A 19,214-nucleotide genomic window follows, 5' to 3' on the forward strand; every position below is an offset into this window, starting at 1 on the left:
TACCACGCCTCTCTGCCCACGGAACAGACATGCCTATTTACACAGTTCACCTTCCTGACCACACCAGGTGTGTGTGTTTTGCGATATTCCTCCCAGGAGCTCGTAAACCCTCCACACGCATCGTTTTCAGCCAAAGATGTCCGTTGACCTCCCACAAACCCAGTGGTGTGCAGGTCTGCTCTTGCATTTACCAATTTTGTAGACAGTGTCCTGTCCAGGCTGGTGGTTCCATGTGAGATCATTTGGCCAGACTTTAACATTTCTGGCATCTCAAGCTAACGGCTCTTTGGAAGCCGATCATGCAGTTTAATTGAATGTGCTAATTTTTATTTTTTCCTATTTGAAAGATTTTTGAAAGTATCTATATGGATATGTACCTTATATATTATATACTTTATGTGTTTGTATTGTATAGAGACATAATAATGTACATTGTTACTATGTAGTGTGTATTAAATGGTACATCTAATACATATTATATATTATGTATCATAATATATCCTATTTACTTTGTGATATTTATATCTTCTATAACATAATATATACCACAATAAATGTAATAGGCAAATATATGTATGTAAATATAACATAGATAATTTCTGTATTTGGGGTGTCTGGGTGGCTTTGTCGGTTGAGCATCCGACTCTTGGTTTTGGCTCAGGTCAGGCACTCAGCATGGAATCTACTTGTCCCTGTCCCTCTCCCTTTGCTCCTTTCCCCACTCAACCTGCTCTCTCTCTCAAATAAGTAAATAACATTTAACCAAAAAATCCTACCTTGAATACATAATAATATGTACAGATAACCTCTGATTTGTCAGATGTCTGTGACACTACACTTAGAAAGGGTTTGGATCGTCCAATTTTTTTACAGACACGTGGTCTTACAGCTGCATGAATCTGAGAGCATTAATAAACCATCCCTGAGCGCCTGGGTGGCTCAGTGGGTTAAGCCTCTGCCTTTGGCTCAGGTCATGATCTCAGGGTCCTGGGATCAAGTCCCGCATCGGGCTCTCTGCTCAGTGGGGAGCCTGCTTCCTCCTCTCTCTCTGTACCTGCCTCTCTGCCTGCTTGTGATCTCTGTCTGTCAAATAAATAAATAAAATCTTAAAAGAATAAATAAAATAAAGCATCCCTGACATTTTTCCCGGGTCCTTTGAGGACGCGCATTCACCCGAAAGTGTTGTGCAATGGCATCTGTTTCACCCCAGTGTCTTTGTTCTTGCATGGCGATTAACGTCTTTCGCATTTTTTCCCACCAAGCCGGCATCATTCCCAGCACCCTGCCCAGACTTCGCCGTCCTCTGTGGACATGTCTCAGCCGTGTGATGCGGAAGGAAACAGTTTCCTGGGAGAAAAAGGAAACAAGTAAAAGATGGTCCCCTGCGCAAAAGGCGTCCACCGTTGGGCAACGCTGTGGTCCTTTGGAAGAAAAAACACAACGTGTTCTGTGTCTCGATGGCGTGTGTTCTTCGGGAAGGTTTAACGGCGTTGAGGAATTGGGTCTGCCAAATCTTAATGTGTGCTTTACGAGCACGACGGGGAAATGATGCAGAAAATCGATGTGGCACCCCAGCGAAATGACAGTCATTACCGTGCAGATGCTGGGACCTCATTCCCCGATCCGATTCTCGGGCCCCCGGGGGTGCTGCTGAAGGACGCAGGGCAAGGCGTTTGGCTCAGGATGAGAAGCGCCATCATTTCCAAGAGGGACAAATAATACTGGGATGTTTTCATCTTCCCCTTGATGGGATGCAGAACAGCTTCAGGGACAATGATTAGGGAGGCAGTCCTCACTCAACACAACCTCCTTCATGAAATATTCATCAAGTAAACACAGAGCACCAGCCACCATCACGTCTTGTTTGTCTGCAAGTCAGTGGAGAGGGGACAGCCCAAAACAAGAAGCGAAACCAAAACAAAACAAAGTGATTTCCTGTTCTTAGGTAACGTAAAAACAAACGAAAACCAAAGACCTGTTATTGACGTGGATTCTCTATTTCGGTTCTTAGGAAATAAGTCCAGAAATTTTCCTAAAGTGTGACCATGATCAGCCGGAGGTAGTATTTACAGAGGGGTAAATGCTGGAGCTCCCCATAGTGCCCAAAGAATTTTTAAAATCTGACCTATTTAGTATGTTTCATGATGTCCTCTGTGTCTGAAGACTTGATTAAGAATGTAACCAATTCATTTAGAGATTATCAGAGTCTGGATATTTTTAGGGGAGCTTGTTTAAGAGAGGAAGGGAGAAAAAAAGGAGGTGGAAGGAATCTGGACCCCAGTCCTACAAGTTCGGGGAACTGAATTTCACCTACAACCCGAATGAGATTGGAACAGGACCTCAAGCCATAGCTGAGACCCCAAGCCATCTGACCCAGTGCTCCCCAACCCAGACTTCCCGTTTAAAGAACTGGGACATAATAAGCGGGAGTCATTTCAAGCCAGTGCGTGTGGGATGTGTTGTTACGCGGCGTAGCTAGCTGCTCCAGCTGGCTTTCGGAGCCCTCAGTCCTGCCCAGAGGGAGGATGGTCCTATAGGCCGATGTGCAGCTATATTCCCTGGGTTCTAGCTATTCATCTGCTGTCTACACCCAAGTAACTACACTCCCTTCTCAGCAGCGAGCAAGGAGGGGGAGCCTGAGAGCCTCTGAGGAGGTCAGATGCTGTAGATAGCAATTCTCTTCATGTCCTAAAAACCTGATTAGGTACCATTGTTTCACTGTGCACCCCACGTGGCTGATGCTTGTCCTTTTTCTACCTGTTTTCTTAGCACCTCTGACTGACCTATATCATCACGTAGCATGCTGGTTACATAAGCACAGGAAGGCATTTATTAGGGTCCTGTTTTCCCCCATTTCTGGCCACCAAGCAATTCCCTTGAAGCATTTTTTTTTTAAATGACTGAGGTATTCATGGAGGTACCTGTGTATTTTAGGTCCTCCGAGGTGATTTTTTTAAAGGTACATGGCATGATAATTTATGGTACCCATACATTTTGAAATGATCACCGTATTCTATTCAGTTAACACATCCTCTCATGAAGCTCCCATGTTGTATATGCAGTGAACACACTTGTGATCTCCACACAGTAAATTCCAGCATTTAATTCAGTGCTGTTAACTCTCATCACTGTGCTGAGGATGTGCAGGTGGAACATTATATCCTTTGACCAACATCTCCCCATCCCCATCCCTAGAACCCCCGGCGTCTGCCATTTTGTGTTTCCATGGGTTCCACGTTTTTAGATGGCACACCTAAGTGAGATCACATGGTATCTGTCTTCCTCTGAATTCTCGTACGGAGCATCACGTCCTCGAGGTCCACCCATGTTGGGAAAAATGTCAGGATCTCCTGTGCCAAGGCTGAGTCGTCTTCCATTGTGTGGATGGACCACGTCTTCTTTATCCGTCCATCCATCGATGGGAGCTCGGGTTGCTTCCAGGTCTTAACTGTTGTGAAGAAGATGTCAGGAAGCATATCTCTTTACTCTCCTGCTTTCATTCTCTTGTACCCAGACATGGAGTTGCTGGATCTCATGGCAGTTGTGTTTCTAACTCTGTGAAGAACCTCCATGGTGTTTTCCACAGGGGCTGCCCCAGTTGGCATTCCCACCCACAGTGCCCACCAGGGTCGCCAACACCCATCACCTCTTTTCTTTTGGTGATGGGCACGCTCACAGGTGCAAGGTTACCTCCCCTTGGGATTTCAATTTGCATTTCCCCCGTGGTTGGCTGTGTAGACGCTGTCATGGGATCTGAGCAGGGAACTCCCTAGGAATTGTGTCTTAAGAGGCTCACCGTGCTGACCAGCAGGCACGAAGCCCTTGGTGATGTCCTTGGGATGGTCTAATACCTCAGCCACGTACAACATCCTCACTACACCTGCATTAATGAGCCACCCATGAGCATCGGGGCTGGGGCAGCCCTGGGGGCAGGGCATCAAGCAAATTAGATCTGCAGGAGGGCGGTTCCCCTCCTCGGAGAAGGAATTGTTTCCAAACTCTTTAGAAAACCCCGTTCCCATGCAACACGCTGAGTGCTTCCTCATCGGCTTGTCTATATGTTGGTTCCAAGCTGCCTTTTTCTCTTTTTGTTGAAAGCAGTTTGGGGGCCACCTGCTGTTTCTCTTGGGGGCAGATCAGGTGTGTTTTGTCAATTCCCACGTTCTTAATAAATGTGGGCATCGCAACTGTCTTCCTACTCTGTGATCTGAAAAGCCCACGCCTTTCGACAAGAACGCATACCAAACCTCATGACTTGGGTTGCAGTTGTTGCCTTTTTTGGGGTGGTGACTGTTGTTGTTTTATACATGAGCGGCTTGGGCTCGAATTTGTAGGGTATTACAGTGCTGGATGGCTGGGCCACGTATCTCTAGAGAGATGACGCTGTTCGGGGACACCAGGAAAAAATAGGTTTCCCTGGAGGTGGTGTGGGAACATATGCGTGTGTACGGACAGTTTCTGTCTGTAAGGGAGACTCTCCAAGGAGGAGTTTGCCTTGATAAGACAAGCCAGCACTCAAGTAGGCACAGAAGGGTGACAGATTGCCCCTTCAAGCTGGTTCTAAGACAACATCCGATGTGTAAGACGTGTTTGGTTGAGGAATGGACGTCTTGAATGCAAAAGGCTGGGCAGGTGGGTGAGGACGAGATGCACTGACTGGCTCTGCCCACGAGTCCCTGTGAGGACAAAGAATGGTAATGGTTGAGCCACCCAGCGCAGGGCCCTGGACGCTGGCTGTAAGGCTGGGTCGTGATGCTTGGGTCTTTGTAGAGGACTGCCCAGACAGGACGCTCAAACGGTACCATGCCTCCGTGTGTTGGAAAGAGAGGGAATGTGGTGTGCCGTGTAGAGACATGTACTGTCCTGTCCGAGCTGCTGGCTGGGACCCCGTGTGGGACCCCAGTGCCTCGAAGGGTCCTGGGCTCTGGGGTGGGCATCTGGATAACTGCATGAACCTCGTTCCAGATGGATGCCTGAGTCCTGACGCTCCTCTCTGCCTGGATGGTGTCAGCACAGCCTACCTCTCTGGGGACTTTACCTCCGAGCACCCCCCCCCCAGGAAATACAGCCCCAGCCTTCAGCCCTGGTGGTGGGGCCTCAGAGCCCCCAGAGGGACGTGAAAATGCTCCTTCCTTCATTCATTTTGCTCCCTCCCTGCCAGGGAGCTCTGCCTCTCTGTCTGTCTGCCTTCCTCTCTCTCTTTGTCTCTGTCTGTGACTATTTCTGACGATCTCTCTGTCTCTGTGCACCTGTGTCTGTCTGTCTGTCTGCCTGTCTCTCTCTGTCTCTTTCTGATGGTCTTTTTGTTGTTGTCTCCCTGTCTCCCTCTCTGTCTATCCTTATCTGTCTCTGTCTCTCTCTTTATGTCTCTGCCTCTGTCTCTATCTCTGTGTCTGTCTCTCTCTCACTGTGTCTGTCTCCCTTTATGTCTGTGTGTCTCTCTCTCTTTCCCTGTCTCTGTGTCTGTCCTTCTGTCGCCCTCTGTCTCTGTCTCTGTTTCCTTTTGTCTCTTTCTTCCTCTCTGTACTTGTCTGTCTCCTTTGTCTGTCTGTCTCCCTGTGTCTCTGTGTCTGTGTCTTGCTGATTTTCTCTGTTTGTCTCTGCCTTGGTCTCTCCATTTCTAGCACAGCGCTCCCCCCGCCCCCCACCACAGACACTTTCGGGGACAGGCTTGCGTGTGCTGCAGACCTAGAGGGCGGGATTTCAGGTCTCAGCAGACGAGGACAGGAGGAGCCTAGACAGCCACCGCCACATCTGCTTCAAACGTACTCTTTCTTCCGAGAAGCAGAGCAACGTGGCAGGGGCAGGGAGTGCTCAGGACACTGTCCTCCTCCTGGGAAGACCCCCCGCACTTTGTAGGTCCCCATTCCTCCAAGTGCCTCCCACCCCTGCCCTGGGGTTTGCCTAAAGCGGCTCCAGCAGCTGGCAACCCCCCGAATGTGGGGTTGGGTCCCAGGACGGCTCTGGCTGCCCCCCGCCCCCCCCGCACACAGGCACAGGCATGCTCCATGCCCCGTTTGCAGAGTTTCTGTTCCCCACCAGGGAACAGGACAGAGTTTCCTAGCACCGGCCGACCCTGGACACAGGACAGACCTGTTTGCTGTTGGGACAGGGTTGGGAGCTGTCATTGTCTCCTGCAGAGGGATGCCCTTTCCCCCCAAACAATGCCTCTCCGCCTTTCAGGGGGCGTGCTCTTCCTAAACTCACCCCCGATTCCATCCCGCGGGGGAGCGAGCAGTGACGGGCAGTTCTAGGAGGCTTTTCCTGCCGGGCATTCTCTTCGGAAATGATCTTCTGCATTTTCCCCTCCTGTTAGACGCACTCACTTTGGATCATCCGCACGGGTTTTTAATTTCCGTTTGCGTCTGCGACTTATTCGTCTGTGGGTACAGATGTTACCCGCGGGGTCAGGTGCTCTGCGATTCCGAGTCCTTCCCTTCTGGTGTTGCGTCTTTGCAGATTTTTCTGTCACGACAACGCAGACGCCATCAAACGAAACAACTCCGCGCTTCCGTGCCTCTGTCTGGAGTCCGTCGGTAGAGGTGCGATTGTCTGTTCTTTCAAAGTGTAAAAGAATTTGCTGAAACACCGGCAGCCACTTCCCGGATGCCTGTTCTTTTGTCATTTTTTTGTGGCTGTCATATTCCTCGGTCTGATTACTCCTAATTGCCTTGATGAGGCTATAATAATCGGTATTTTCACAGAAAAGGATTCCTGTCCCTGAAATTTTCATCTTTTTGTTATCAACTTCCCATATTAATATAGAGAGAATGAGGAACCCATCATTATAAAATCTTCCTCATTACAAAAGACCCGTCCCTGTTTTGTAAATTGGCATTCTTCAGCGTTGTCAAGCGTCCTCATCACAGCCTTCTCTGGGTCCTTGTTCCTCTGCTCGTCTGTTGGTCTGTCAGATGCTCTAAGATGGGCCCGTGCGAATCCTCTTGTAAGAATCGGGACTTTGGTGTCTCTCCCTGCATATGCAAGAGTTCTTGAGAATGCAGCTGGGTAACTGTGAAGATGTGTTGGGAAAAGGCACAGGGTTAGGGTTAGGCTTACCAGAGGACATCATATGGGTCAAGTATTGAGTCTCTACCTGTTAAGTCTTTGGGTCCCATTCATGGTTTAGTCTTGAGTTACCCCTGCTTTGTACGAATGAGGTCAACCTCCCCTTGCGTTTGCTTGTTTGGTAACTTTGGGCCTTTTTTATCCCTAATCCTCACTTTTTAAAACTATAATCAACATAGAGAAGACTTCACTTTCCCCCCACCCACCGCCAACCAGTGGGAGGCCGCCATATTGGTTTTGAATCAGGACCAGGGTCTCGGGGCTCATGCCTCCTTCCTGGGTCTTCCATTCTGTCTACACGGACGGCTGGTATACCTCCCATTTTTCCAGTCATGTTTCACAGATACGGTACTTCTTGCCCCTGAGAGGTATGGGGAAGTCTTCCATTTCTGTAATTATTTAAATGCAAGTGGGAGGTACCACTGATGGCATTCCAGGTAGAATGGAAAACACCACCCGTGTCTGCTTCTCCCACCTCCAGCTTCCATGTGCCCTGCTGGATCAATGACCCTCACCCCGTTTCCCAATGCACTTTGTGGGGCTTGCGTGGTGGAAAAAATGCAGATTTTAGGTGGGTGTGCCAGCTGAGCTCCTAAGAAATGTGACTTCCTTTGTCTTGTCTGAGATCAAGCTTGGTGCTTCTGCTCAACAGAGGTGGTACCCATGCCCTGCAACGTGTCTTGTATGTTCCCATTGTCGGGGATGGACCCTGTGATGAGTTCTAGTTTACAGTGACCGCTCTTTCCACCCCAATGGTGGGACTTGATTGATGGGCTCAGAGTCCCTATGCGATGTCAGCCCCTTCCACAGCGCGATCCTTCTCCTTCCTGCCGGTGATATCTTGTAGCACGAACAGTGGGAGAGGAGTAGTTCCTGAATTAAGGTTGGAAAGCCGGTGTTGATGGCAACCATGGAGCCAAGCCCTTCGGCTGCCTCAGAAGGTAGTGATCTCTAGGTGGAAAGCTGGCTCTCTGGGTTCTGGCTGGTTAGGAACCCTTTCCTCCAGCGATCAAAGAAAAATGATCTTCTGACTTTACAAAGATGCAGCAACAGTGCTCTCATCCTGGAAGCTGAGCTTGTGTGTCGACCAACCCTGTTATCACCCATTCTCATCACTGGAAGCAGTGTAGATTTCCCCCTTTAAAAAAAAAAATTATCCTCATAAATATGTTGGGGGAGAATTTGAATGGTGTCTCGAGAATGCCAATCCAGATGGCACTATGTTCTAGAGCAACGCTTCCAAACCATCTGCGGCAAAACCCCTTTCCCAAATCTGTCACAGATTGATACCGATGTAGATGGGGCCGACATGAATTACTAGAAAAATGAAATTTAAAAACACGCAAAACGGAGCCTCCAGTTTTGCTTTTTTTAAATCATTGGATTCAGCAAACATAAAATGACTCTCGATTTTTTTTTTTTTTTAATTTTCTAAACACTGTTCTCGATCTTGGGCTGTGTCTTACGGCAGACTGGTAACAAACACTTCCCAGGATGGAACCCATCTGTAGATCTCACTCGGAGGGGCTTTGATCCAGAAACCTGCCCTCCCCAGCGGCCCCCGTATTTCTTTAGAGAAAATATTGAAAACGGGTCCTTCCTCGTCCTCAGTGGTCACGCGACGTGGCACATAGCGGCTTGGTTCTTCACACGGAAGAAGCTGGGGACTGTAGATTATCTTAAAATGTCTTTTCCAAGTGAAATCAAATATACATGTTCCAAAATATGTACCCTCCCAACCTAGTGCGTGTGGCTGGCTCTGCTGTGTTGTGATTACTGTTTTATCTATTTCTTTATTTTGGAGGGGGGAGAGCGACCAAGCAGGGGGAGGGGAGGGGCAGAGGGAAAGGGAGGGAGACAGAGGGTCTCAAGCAGGCTCCCTTCTGAGTGCAAAGCCCCACAAGGCTCAAAACCGAGTGGGATGCTTACCTGACTGAGCCACCCAGGCGGCCCTCCCTCCGTGTTGTGATATTTAAAGTGCTTTACGAGAAGCACAAAACAACAAAACCGTGAAGACATGTCTCGTGCCCGGGCTGTGTGCCGCTGGTTCTTGGGCATGGGACCTGCATTCCCCTCTGTTCTGGGGTCTTGCAACCAACATCCAAGGGAGCATGTTCCCAAGAGCTGGTCCCAGAGACCCAAAGTGATGTCCCCGTACAAAGACCGTCATGCCAGAGGATGACCCAGCGGACTGATGTCAGCTGCAAATGGTTGGTGCTCTGAGTCCCCTCTGGAGCTCAGAATGCCTTTCCAAACTCATTCAGTTGTTTGACGACTGAAGCTCCTTGAGGTTGTAGGTCTGAGGCTCTGACCTTCCTGCTGATTTCGGCCAGGGGCTGCTCTCAGCTCCCCAGAGCCACTGGAAGGATCTTGACCCATGGCCTCTCGTAACATGGCGGCTTACTCTGTTAAAGCCAGCAGGAAAATCTCTCTCCCGCCCACCTTCGCAAGAGGGGATTTACCTAAGGAAATGCAGTCCTGGGAGTGACGTCCCATCATCCTTGCCATATAATGGAACCTACTCAAAGAACTGATGTTCCATTTTTTTTGCCTTACTCTGTTGACAAGAAGCAAGTCACAGGTCCCATCCACACTCAAGGAGAGGGTATCATCCAGGGCATGACTCACATAGTGTCTTCATAGGGTGCGTTTCCTGCATGGTACCTTCATCTTTAAAATCCGGTGTCCCTCTCCTAGTGCGATGGGACTTAACTTACTTAGAAACCATTGTAGGCTCTGTAGGCGGTCAAAAGATAATCCGGTGTTTCTGTCCTGTCGCAGTGGAGTTTTTATATTGCGATCTGGCGTCTCTGAAGTCCATCCGGCAGTTTGTCCAGACGTTTCAGAAGAAGAAAATCCCTCTCCATGTCCTGGTCAACAATGGTGAGTCCTGGGGAAATCCAGAGCTGAGCTCTGATGCAGACATGCACACCAGCTGTCCCGGGATGGATGTTCTTTGGGAAATCAGGATTTCCATGGAAATTCGGGAGTCTATGTGCTGTGGTCACCGAGGCTTGGCTTCACTGTTGCGTATGGCTTTTGTCAGGGGCATAATCGATTTGAAATGATGGTAAGCCTGATTATACGTTGTATGAAGTCCATATCTTCACTGGCTCATGTGAGCTAATTAGGTATGTCATGAATGTTGTTTTGGTTGGGCATTTTCATAAATGTTACCATATTAAGTCCTCAGCACGTCCCCATGGAGGTCATCAGTATGTGGGCTCTACGCCCAACTGTCTCTTGAGTTCTTCCCTGTGGCCAGTACTCGTCAAATGGACATGTGGAGTCCACATCTCCTCTTCCCTTGCCTTCACCGTGCCCACCTGTCCATCTTCAACACCAACCAACCTTGACCCCGATCCTTTCTTTCAGCCACGCTCAGCTCTTAAGGGCATCTTGGACCCATCTTGGTGCCCGAGACATTGCTTTCTTCCCCTGCTACATTCAAGAGATGTCGTAGAGGTTCATCCAAACCCTCCACAGTGAGGAGGCAGTGCCATGAACGTGTCTGGACTGAATCCATGTAGAACGCGGGAACGGTCGGAAGTATGGCAGAGAAACACTGGTGTTGGTAGAACATCACACATCGCTTTGAGACTTGGAAACTGGCTGGTCGTGTGTTGAGGACATAAACGGTAATATTAATAGGGTGAAAGGCATAGCCATCAGTCAAACCACAACACCTTCTTTCCAAAATACGTAAAACATTTGCTAAATTATTCATCTGTTGCACGGCACGGAGAACCTTACCATTGGACCCCTGCGATTCTGCCTAATGCATTTGGATAATCCAGGCGAATTTCCCCAACTAAAGAGACTTGCTTGACTCTCTTCTCCAAAGTCCTTTTCCCAGGGAAGGTACCCTAGTAAGAAATCACGAGAATGACAATAGGGACATAATCTGCGGGGAAGAGGGAGCTTAAGTCTACATAGTAAGGCTACATCGTATTAGTCCATCTGATTCTGGCTTCCGGGATTCGATTGCCGTCCCCTTCTCTTCTTTCTCTTCGTCTTCACACATTTTAATGTTTTCTGTCATATCCATGGGGTTGGTGGGCGGGAAGGGGGTGCAGATAGGCACGCTTCGGCCCAGTGCACCTGTTTGGAAATTATCAGTGAAGGGAAAGGTGTAGCATCTACAACGTAGAGGGTCTGACGCCCGTGACCTGTTTACACATACAGATGCGTACACGTAGACCTGTGACATGTGGGTGCCGGACAAAGGTACAACTAACACCAGTTCCACCTACGTAGTCTGGAAACCACACTGCGTGTGTGTTATTAGTGCTGGTGGTGCTCGTTGGAAGGCTTGGGATGATTTTGATTTTCCTTTCCTCACGGACCTTTTCTGATATTTTTCAAGGTTTCCCAAAATGGGCGCACCTTTAATTTATTTGCAGAAATCAGTGATTTGGGATCCCTCCGTCTTGGCGCTGGTGGGAGCATCCTTGGTCAGGGCGTTCCTCACTATTATAAATGTTGAGAATTAGAATATTATGGATTGCCCCGTGTAGACACGAGTTGTCGGGACAGTGAGGGATTCGATCCAAGTGCGCATCTTCTCTCCTCAATCCACGTAACCCTCAGTCATTAGGGACTAGAGCTCGTCATCCTGGAGCAATTGTTAAGCAGCAGGATGAAACCACTGTAGTGCACATGTCCAGAATTTGTGAGATTTTATAGACCTGTCCATGCAAGACAGGGGTCATCAGCAGATGCCCCGTGGTTCACTCTCTGATGTTCACTTTCAGGATGACCCCAGTGGTCCTACCATGGTCCCTGTTCTTCTCTGCAGATGGTAAACCAAGCATGCCTGGCTTGTCTAACATTTCTCTGGAGACCTCCACCCAGGGAGGCTGGACCCTCTGTACGCCATGTCTGTTTTCCCTCTAAGGAATCCCATCCATACATTGGCTTCACATCCCCCAGACTTTGCTCCCCACACACCTTCCTCTGTGCTCAAGACCTACCATGGCTTCTCCCTGCCCAAGACACATGGAGACACAACACGTGCACTGTGGAAACCCTGAGCCCTAAGGGAAAATCCCTTGATTCTCCTTGAAATTTCCCTGATTTCTCTTGCATTGACTTGCCTTTTCCAGCTTCTAGAGGCTGTCAGCCTTCCTTGGCTCATGGCTGCTTCCCACCCCGACAGGAGTAGCATCAGCAGCTCCCTCTGTCTCTCTGTGATGTTTGCTTCTGTCCACACAGACCTTCTCTGACTCGAGCCTCCTGTCTCACTTTTGTGAAGACATGTGGTGACCCTGGACCACTGGGGTCTTCCAGAACGATCCTCACACCATGTCCCTAATCCAGTCCCATTGGCAAAGTCCCTTTATCCATCTAAGGACACATATTCTCTGCAGATCACGATGTGGACATCTTTGGGGAAGTTACTGTGTCCACCACACTGGGCATGGGATGTGGACATGTTTGGGGATGCCAACTGCCATACATGGACCAAGATGTGGATGTCTGTGGGGTACATGGTTCTGTCTCCCACCCAGGGATCAAGTCATAGATGTTGGTGGGGACATTATTCTCTTCGCTATGTGGGGACCAGGACCTGGATGTCTGTGGGGACATTATTCTGTCTTGCTTATGGGGACCGGGACATGGACATCTGTGGGGACATTATTCTCTCCACTCTGTGGGTATTAGGACGTGGATGGTTTTAGGGACATTCTTCTGTCCTCCACATGGAGACCAGGATGTCTCCCCACATGGGGTTCGAGACATGGACATTATTCTGTTCACTACATGGAGATCAGGATTTGGACAACCCTGAAGCCATTCTTCTGTCTCCCACATGGGGACCAGGATGTGGACATCCTGAGACATTCTTCTGTCTCTCACATGGGGATTCAGGATGTGGATGTCTTGGTCATCATTCAGCCCACCACACCTACCTATGTGAGCTCAGTACTTCACAGGTAGCAACAATACAGTCATAAATGAGCGCCCTTGACCTCATGGAAGCCATTCTCTAGCAAAGGAGACAGATACTCAACAGGTAGTTATTGAGTTCTTCAACCTACCCCGGGAAGTACCACTTACAGTATGACAACAGGGTAGTGTAAATGAAAGAAAAGACGCCATCTCAAATGTGATCTGCCTGGAAAGCCCCAGGCTTCTGAAGTGGCATCGCATGGAACCCAGGATGGGAGGAAGGCCACAGGGACAGATGGCTCTGGGCCCAGTGGGGTGGCAAGGGCTGTGCAGTCAGGATTGCACATGGATTCATCTCCAGCCCAGCGTGCCCAGACTTACCTTGATTTACAGGAAGATAAGGCTTTCCCCGTGTGTCTCTCCCCTTGGTTTGTGCATGAGTATTCCTCCTTGCTGTGCGCAATGGGAATTCTGAGTCAAGATTCTTTTGGAGATATTTGGAGGAGTCAGCAGATGCAAACGGGTGTTCCAACCACAGGTCTTCTCAGAAGAGGACCCCAGCCATGGCATGGTTGGTGTTCAAGGGGGGGGGTTGCAGAATTTCCCAAAACTATTTGCCCGAGACCCTCCTCTGTGATATTACCTCCTCCCACCAAGGCAACTGGTTGAAAGGATGTGGGTTCCCAGGACCACATGTATCCCATCTCCTGGAATACAGCCCCACCGCATTCCACAAAGGGACTCCCAAGGTCCAAGAAGAGTTAGAATTTGTGCTTTTCTTCTCTCTCTCTCTCTCTTTCTCATTTTTTAATTCTTAAGATAAGACTGAGGCACCTAGATGGCTCAGTCTGTCAAGCATCTGCCTCTGGCTCAGGTCAGGATCCCAGGGTCCTGGGATCCAGTCCCATATCGGGCTCCCCACTCAACAAGGAGCCTGCTTCTCCCTCTCCCTTTGCTGCTTCCCCTTCTTATGCTCTGTTGCTCCGTCTCTGTCAGATAAATAAAACCTTTTTTTTTAAAGAAAAGATAAGAGCGATCAAGATGTTGTAAATGTTAAGTACTTCAGAAGGGAAATGGTGTTTGCCTTGGCTGGTGCGATGAAAATAGAACCAGACTGCCTCTTTCTGGAAGCCCGGGATCCAAGCTGAGAATTTATCCGACACAAGAAGAATCGATAGTGTATCTCTTGCAGAGCCAGCTCAGAATTTAGAGTCTATTCACATCCAAGTTTCATTTATTGACTCTCCCATGCCCACACCTGATCACAGATAGTTTTGAAATAACTGCACGGAATTGATGTTTTACCCTTGTAGGGCTTTGTCCCATACGTCTAATGGATGCATTTCCCAATGTCAAGAATTACTAAAAATAAATATGGCAGTGGTAACCCTTGAGAAGTAAAATAACTCTGAGAAGTAAACGATTCTCACCAGGTGCATACTGATGGCATCGGCACCCGTCGAAAACTACAGAGCAGTTGAGCGAGGAGGAACATGGTACCCATTTCTGGGCAGGCAGATGCCTGAGCAGTTTTCCTCTATATGCACTTGGCGTTCCCTGGGCAAAACAGGCTCTGCCGTCCTCTGGTCTCCCTTCCAGGAGCACGGAAGCTGGTGAATCACCAACACGCATGCATGCGTCAATGGACTGTTGGAACCCGATGGGTGTAGACCACGTGTCATCGATGCCTTCTGCTTGTTTTCCAGTGTGTCTTCCTCTCCATGTTCTGCCGTGTGATGGGTTTCCCTAGAACAGAAGGCAGTTGGATGTTCTTCTGGTGGTGGGTGTTTGCAGTGCCGCTTGACGTGACTTACCGTGATCCTGGATCTGCCCAAAGAGTAGGCTGAAAGCTGTGGGCATGCAAGGCCTCTCCTGCATGGGACACTTCTGTTCCTCCAAATGCTCTTCATGAGGTTCTAGGAAATAGGCTGAGAAAAACAGTGGCTTTCCAGTTAGCCAGATGCCCCAGAAGCATGTTACCCACAGGCTCTTCCAAGAGTTGTGTGTTGAAAAGCGCTTGCTCTCAGGTGTCCTTGGTATGTCCTGTACATATGGTGGAACCAAGCGCATGGTACTTTTCAATCAAGACCCGTTACCTGTTTAAGGAACATACTCAGTAAACAATTGGGTCCTTCCCATCGTCACGGGGTGTGGGGAAAGTGACTGGTTTGTCTTTTACGACAACATGGGGAAAGCTATTCCAGAATCGAAATGGGAATATGGAGCCTGGGCATGGGTTTCACCAATGTGTTCCCCATGGTGTTGACATTAAAGAATTACTTTGAACACACATATCTGTGCCTTCAGTTTAGACATTGTGACTGGCCCACATGTGACTATAGGTTCACTATCCCCTAAGCACTCAACCCCAGTACCTGTGCCCTTGTAGGTTCATGGCCAACTAGTGTTGCCTGGAAACCGAGGCATTAATTGGCCTATGGGGTCCCTCTCCAAGGCCCATGGACAGCCTTTCCCTTTTCATGTTTTACAGGCAGAATCAGAACGCTCATTGCTCCCTTCCAGAATGTTCTGTTTCCCTCTCCCCACATTGTTATATCCGTTTCCTGACTACCATGGTCTCCAGCTTCCAGACGTCTTTGGTTTTAGTAAGTGCCACTACTGCGTAAGCCAGTGAAATCCAGAGCTGGGCGAGGACAGTGGCTCTGAAGGCAGGGGTAGCGATCATTCCCTGGAGTGAAGGTGGTGTTTCTGAAGTGTTCCTCATGCAGTAGAGTGAGGCCATCATCTGGCCATGTGCCACCAGCCAGAGAGGGCCCCCTTCTCTGTCTCTTTTGTGCTTTTCCTGTTTTCTGCAAGGCACACAACTCGGTCTCCTCCCCAGGATTAGGACGTACCTTTTCTGTTTCATTGTTTTGCTCCATAAAGAACAACACCTTGTTCTACATGCAAGTCTGCTCCCCAGTCAAACACATGGATCCGTGAGCAGATACTTTTATTGTTCCTTTTCCCACTTTTTGGCCAGCAAAGGGAGGTACGGAAGTCTCAGCAATGCTCACTATCAAGGGGCAACCTTCTACAGCACTCATGTAAGAGGAGTATTTGAAAAACACAAATGCAGGTCCATGGACATAGGAGACATTCAATGAACATTGTCCTATTATCATCTGAGATCAGTGATGGTCTTCACAGGCAGGTGTCTGGGACATTTTGCTTTAGAATAGAGACGGACTTGGAGATTTCTTGATGTGCGACATAATTGTGGATTAGATTAGGATTACGATGGCTCTGGTTGCAGGCTCTGTGGTGCCGAGACTCCCCTGCTTCGCTTCCATTGAGCCCCAGAACGGATTGGACATTTCCCCGGAGGTGACCGCCCGTAGGCATGGCAGTGATGTTCTCACTGCTCTTTAAAAGCACACTTTCTCCAGTGATGCTGTTGACTCCAAGAATGTGCTCCAAAAACTGTTTATGATTTCTGGAGTAACCTTGAACTCGCTCTTGGCCCAAAGCGTCATTCTGGTCACATTCTTAGAGGCCGGGTCAGTGAATCTGTGCCATGATCTGTCACCAGAACTTGCGTCCAACGAAGATCCATGCTGGCATTTCACCCCAGCTCAACCGTTGCCCCACGTTAGCTTGTCATGTACGTTCTTGTAGATAATCCGTAATAGAAATGCAATGAGCTGGATCTTTTAAGTCTTCAGGAGATGTGGCTGCGGTTGTCCTACAGCTCCTGTTCCCACGTACTGGACCGTGTGCACCCTGGAAAAAACTAATGAGTCCAACACTTCAGCCCCGAGGTCCGTGCACCTGCCCCGAGGATCGGCTGACCAGAGTCCCCTAGCCATTTTCTCTGCTACCAACTTCCAGGCACCCAGAGGCCATCGCAAGGAAGGGAGTAACTCACAAGAGTTACTGTGAGGCACTCGGAACTAGGAACTCGCTGCAGAGCAACACCCCCAAATTCTTAATAATCCCCGTGGAGCCCCACATCCCCTAATCCATTATGTGGGATCTTTTCCAATGAATCTGGATACTTAGAAGGCTGAGTTTAGTGACAGTCATTCGTCCCATGAGATGGGGCTCTCTAATGTGGAAATTGATAATTTATGCACGCAGAGATATTCCAAGAATTGATCATTTAGGCACAGAGGGATGTTCCAGGAATGGGTAATGGGGATGCACACTGTTTCAGGAACTAATGACTTACGCATGCCATGATGTTCCAAGAATGGATCGTTTAGGCGTGCACCAATATGCCAAGAGTTGATAAAAATGGAGATGCACTGGTATCTAAGGGATTAATAATTTAAGCATGCACCGGTATTCTAGGAATTGATCATTTACACATGCCATGATATCCCAAGAATCGATCATTTATGCATGCCATGATATTCCAGTGGCTACTGCTGTGTTCCAAACCATGTGCAGTCCCGGTGGCTCAAAGATCAACATTTCTATTGCTTGCAGTTTGGGGACACACAGGAATTTGGGCGGGTCTAGGTCTGGGTGTCCTGTGCAGTTGGAGCTCGGGCTTCTGTTCATCTGATGGCTCATGCGGGGTGGATGTCCAGATGTCCTTGCTTTACTGCTGGAAAGTGGGTACTGCCCGGCACGCAGGCTTAGCTGCATGGCTGGCCAGATGACCTCCATGAGTCCTCTCCAATATGGCGGTCTCACAGGCACCAGCCAGTCTTCTTAAGGGAAGCTGGTTCTTCCCAACATTCCCAGCCACGAGGTGGGAGCCGCTCCTTCTTTCCTGACCCAGCCTTGTCACGGCTGCTACATTGTACTCATTACAGAAAGCTAACGAGTGGGTCAAGATCCAAGGGATGGAACACAGAGTCCCTCTCCCAAGGAAGCAAGTATCAAAACCATGTGGAGACTGGTTTACAGGTGCGTCGAGCTCAGGTTCCCTCTCAGCCAGCCTTGTAGAAGCCAAGTGGTCATGAGGAGCCATGTTCCTCCAACTGGGAATCTTATCATCCTCCAGCTCTGCTTTTCTGGCTTCCTTACGATGAATAAAATAGTCAAGAAAATGGCATCACCAGGGAGATGTTTCCCTGTCCTTGAAATGCCAGACGTCACATCCGCTTAAACCCATGGATGCCAGGTGCCCTTTGGGAATGTTTTCTCAGCTGAGTTGAGTGACTGTGGATCTTCTTAAATACACCTTTTATTGGATGTGTGAGACCCACGTGGCTTTGTTTCCTGATGTATGGTGGTCTTCTCCCTGTAGGTCTACACGAGGGATGTTTTATAGGAAGTAGTAAGCTCAGGGGATCTATTTTCAATCTGTTGGATGTGCTTTCAGAGGGCTGGGCATTCAGGGACGTTGAAAAAAAATCACTTAGCTTAGCAGGTGTGTGGGGGATAGAGGTCATGGGCTCTCATTTCTACCTCTTTTTTTTTTTTCATTTTATTTTATTTTTTCAACGTTCCAAGATTCACTGTTGATGCACCACACCCAGTGCTCCATACAATACGTGCCCTCCTTAATACCCAACACCAGGCTCACCCAACCCCACTACCTCCCCTCCAAAACCCTCAGTTTGTTTTTCAGAGTCCACAGTCTCTCATGGTCCATCTCTCCCCTTCTGATTTCCCTCAACTCCCTTCTCTTCTCCATCTCCCCACGTCCTCCGTGTTTTTCCTTCTGCTCCACAAGTAAGTGAAACCATATGATCATTGACTTTCTCTGCTTGACTTATGTCACTCAGCACAATCTTCTCCAATCCCGTCCATGTTGATGCAAAAGTTGGGGATTCATCCTTTCTGATGGCTGCGTAATATTCCATTGTATATGTGGACCAAATCTTCTTTATCCATTCATTTCTACCTCTTTAATGTGACTTACCACCTTCCTGCACCCAAAACACTATACTGTGCCGTGAACCCCACAGCCTGGACCAGACATTTCCTTTGCCTTGAGCACCCCACAAGTGATAAGCTTGCATGGGGGCAGGATGTGTGGGGCCGTGAATGCACCAAACGCATCCTGCGTGGGCATGGGTGTGATGGGGCATGCGTTGTGGTCTATGTGGGCAGGGAAGGATCCTGCAATCCAGCAGGAAAACTGTCTGCATGTATAGAAAAGCACAGAGAATTACACATAGAAGTGCCTACGCACACACATGTACATTTGCAAATATATACCTGTATGTCCCCGTAAAAGACACATCAATACAAACAGATACAGAGATGCAAATCCATCTACCCAGAGAAAGGGATACACCTCAAATCCAAGCATGTACAAATACACACAAATAAGGTAGGCATGCCTGTGTGCATGC

General features: G+C 48.7%; 1 protein-coding gene across 3 annotated transcripts in view; it reads left to right on the top strand.

Moving 5' to 3' along the window:
• The window catches only part of LOC309856954 (polyprenol dehydrogenase-like), a 140,486-nt gene that overhangs the window by 96,531 nt on the left and 24,741 nt on the right, over nucleotides 1-19,214 (top strand). For all 3 annotated transcript variants that reach the window (XM_082718762.1, XM_082718764.1, XM_082718763.1), the window contains exon 4: nucleotides 9,850-9,951. In XM_082718762.1, coding sequence (XP_082574888.1) covers nucleotides 9,850-9,951 — 102 coding nt within the window. The remainder of the gene's footprint in view (nucleotides 1-9,849; nucleotides 9,952-19,214) is intronic.

This window comes from Mustela nivalis (assembly GCF_964662115.1).
Source record: "Mustela nivalis genome assembly, chromosome: Y".
Classification (NCBI taxonomy): domain Eukaryota; kingdom Metazoa; phylum Chordata; class Mammalia; order Carnivora; family Mustelidae; genus Mustela; species Mustela nivalis.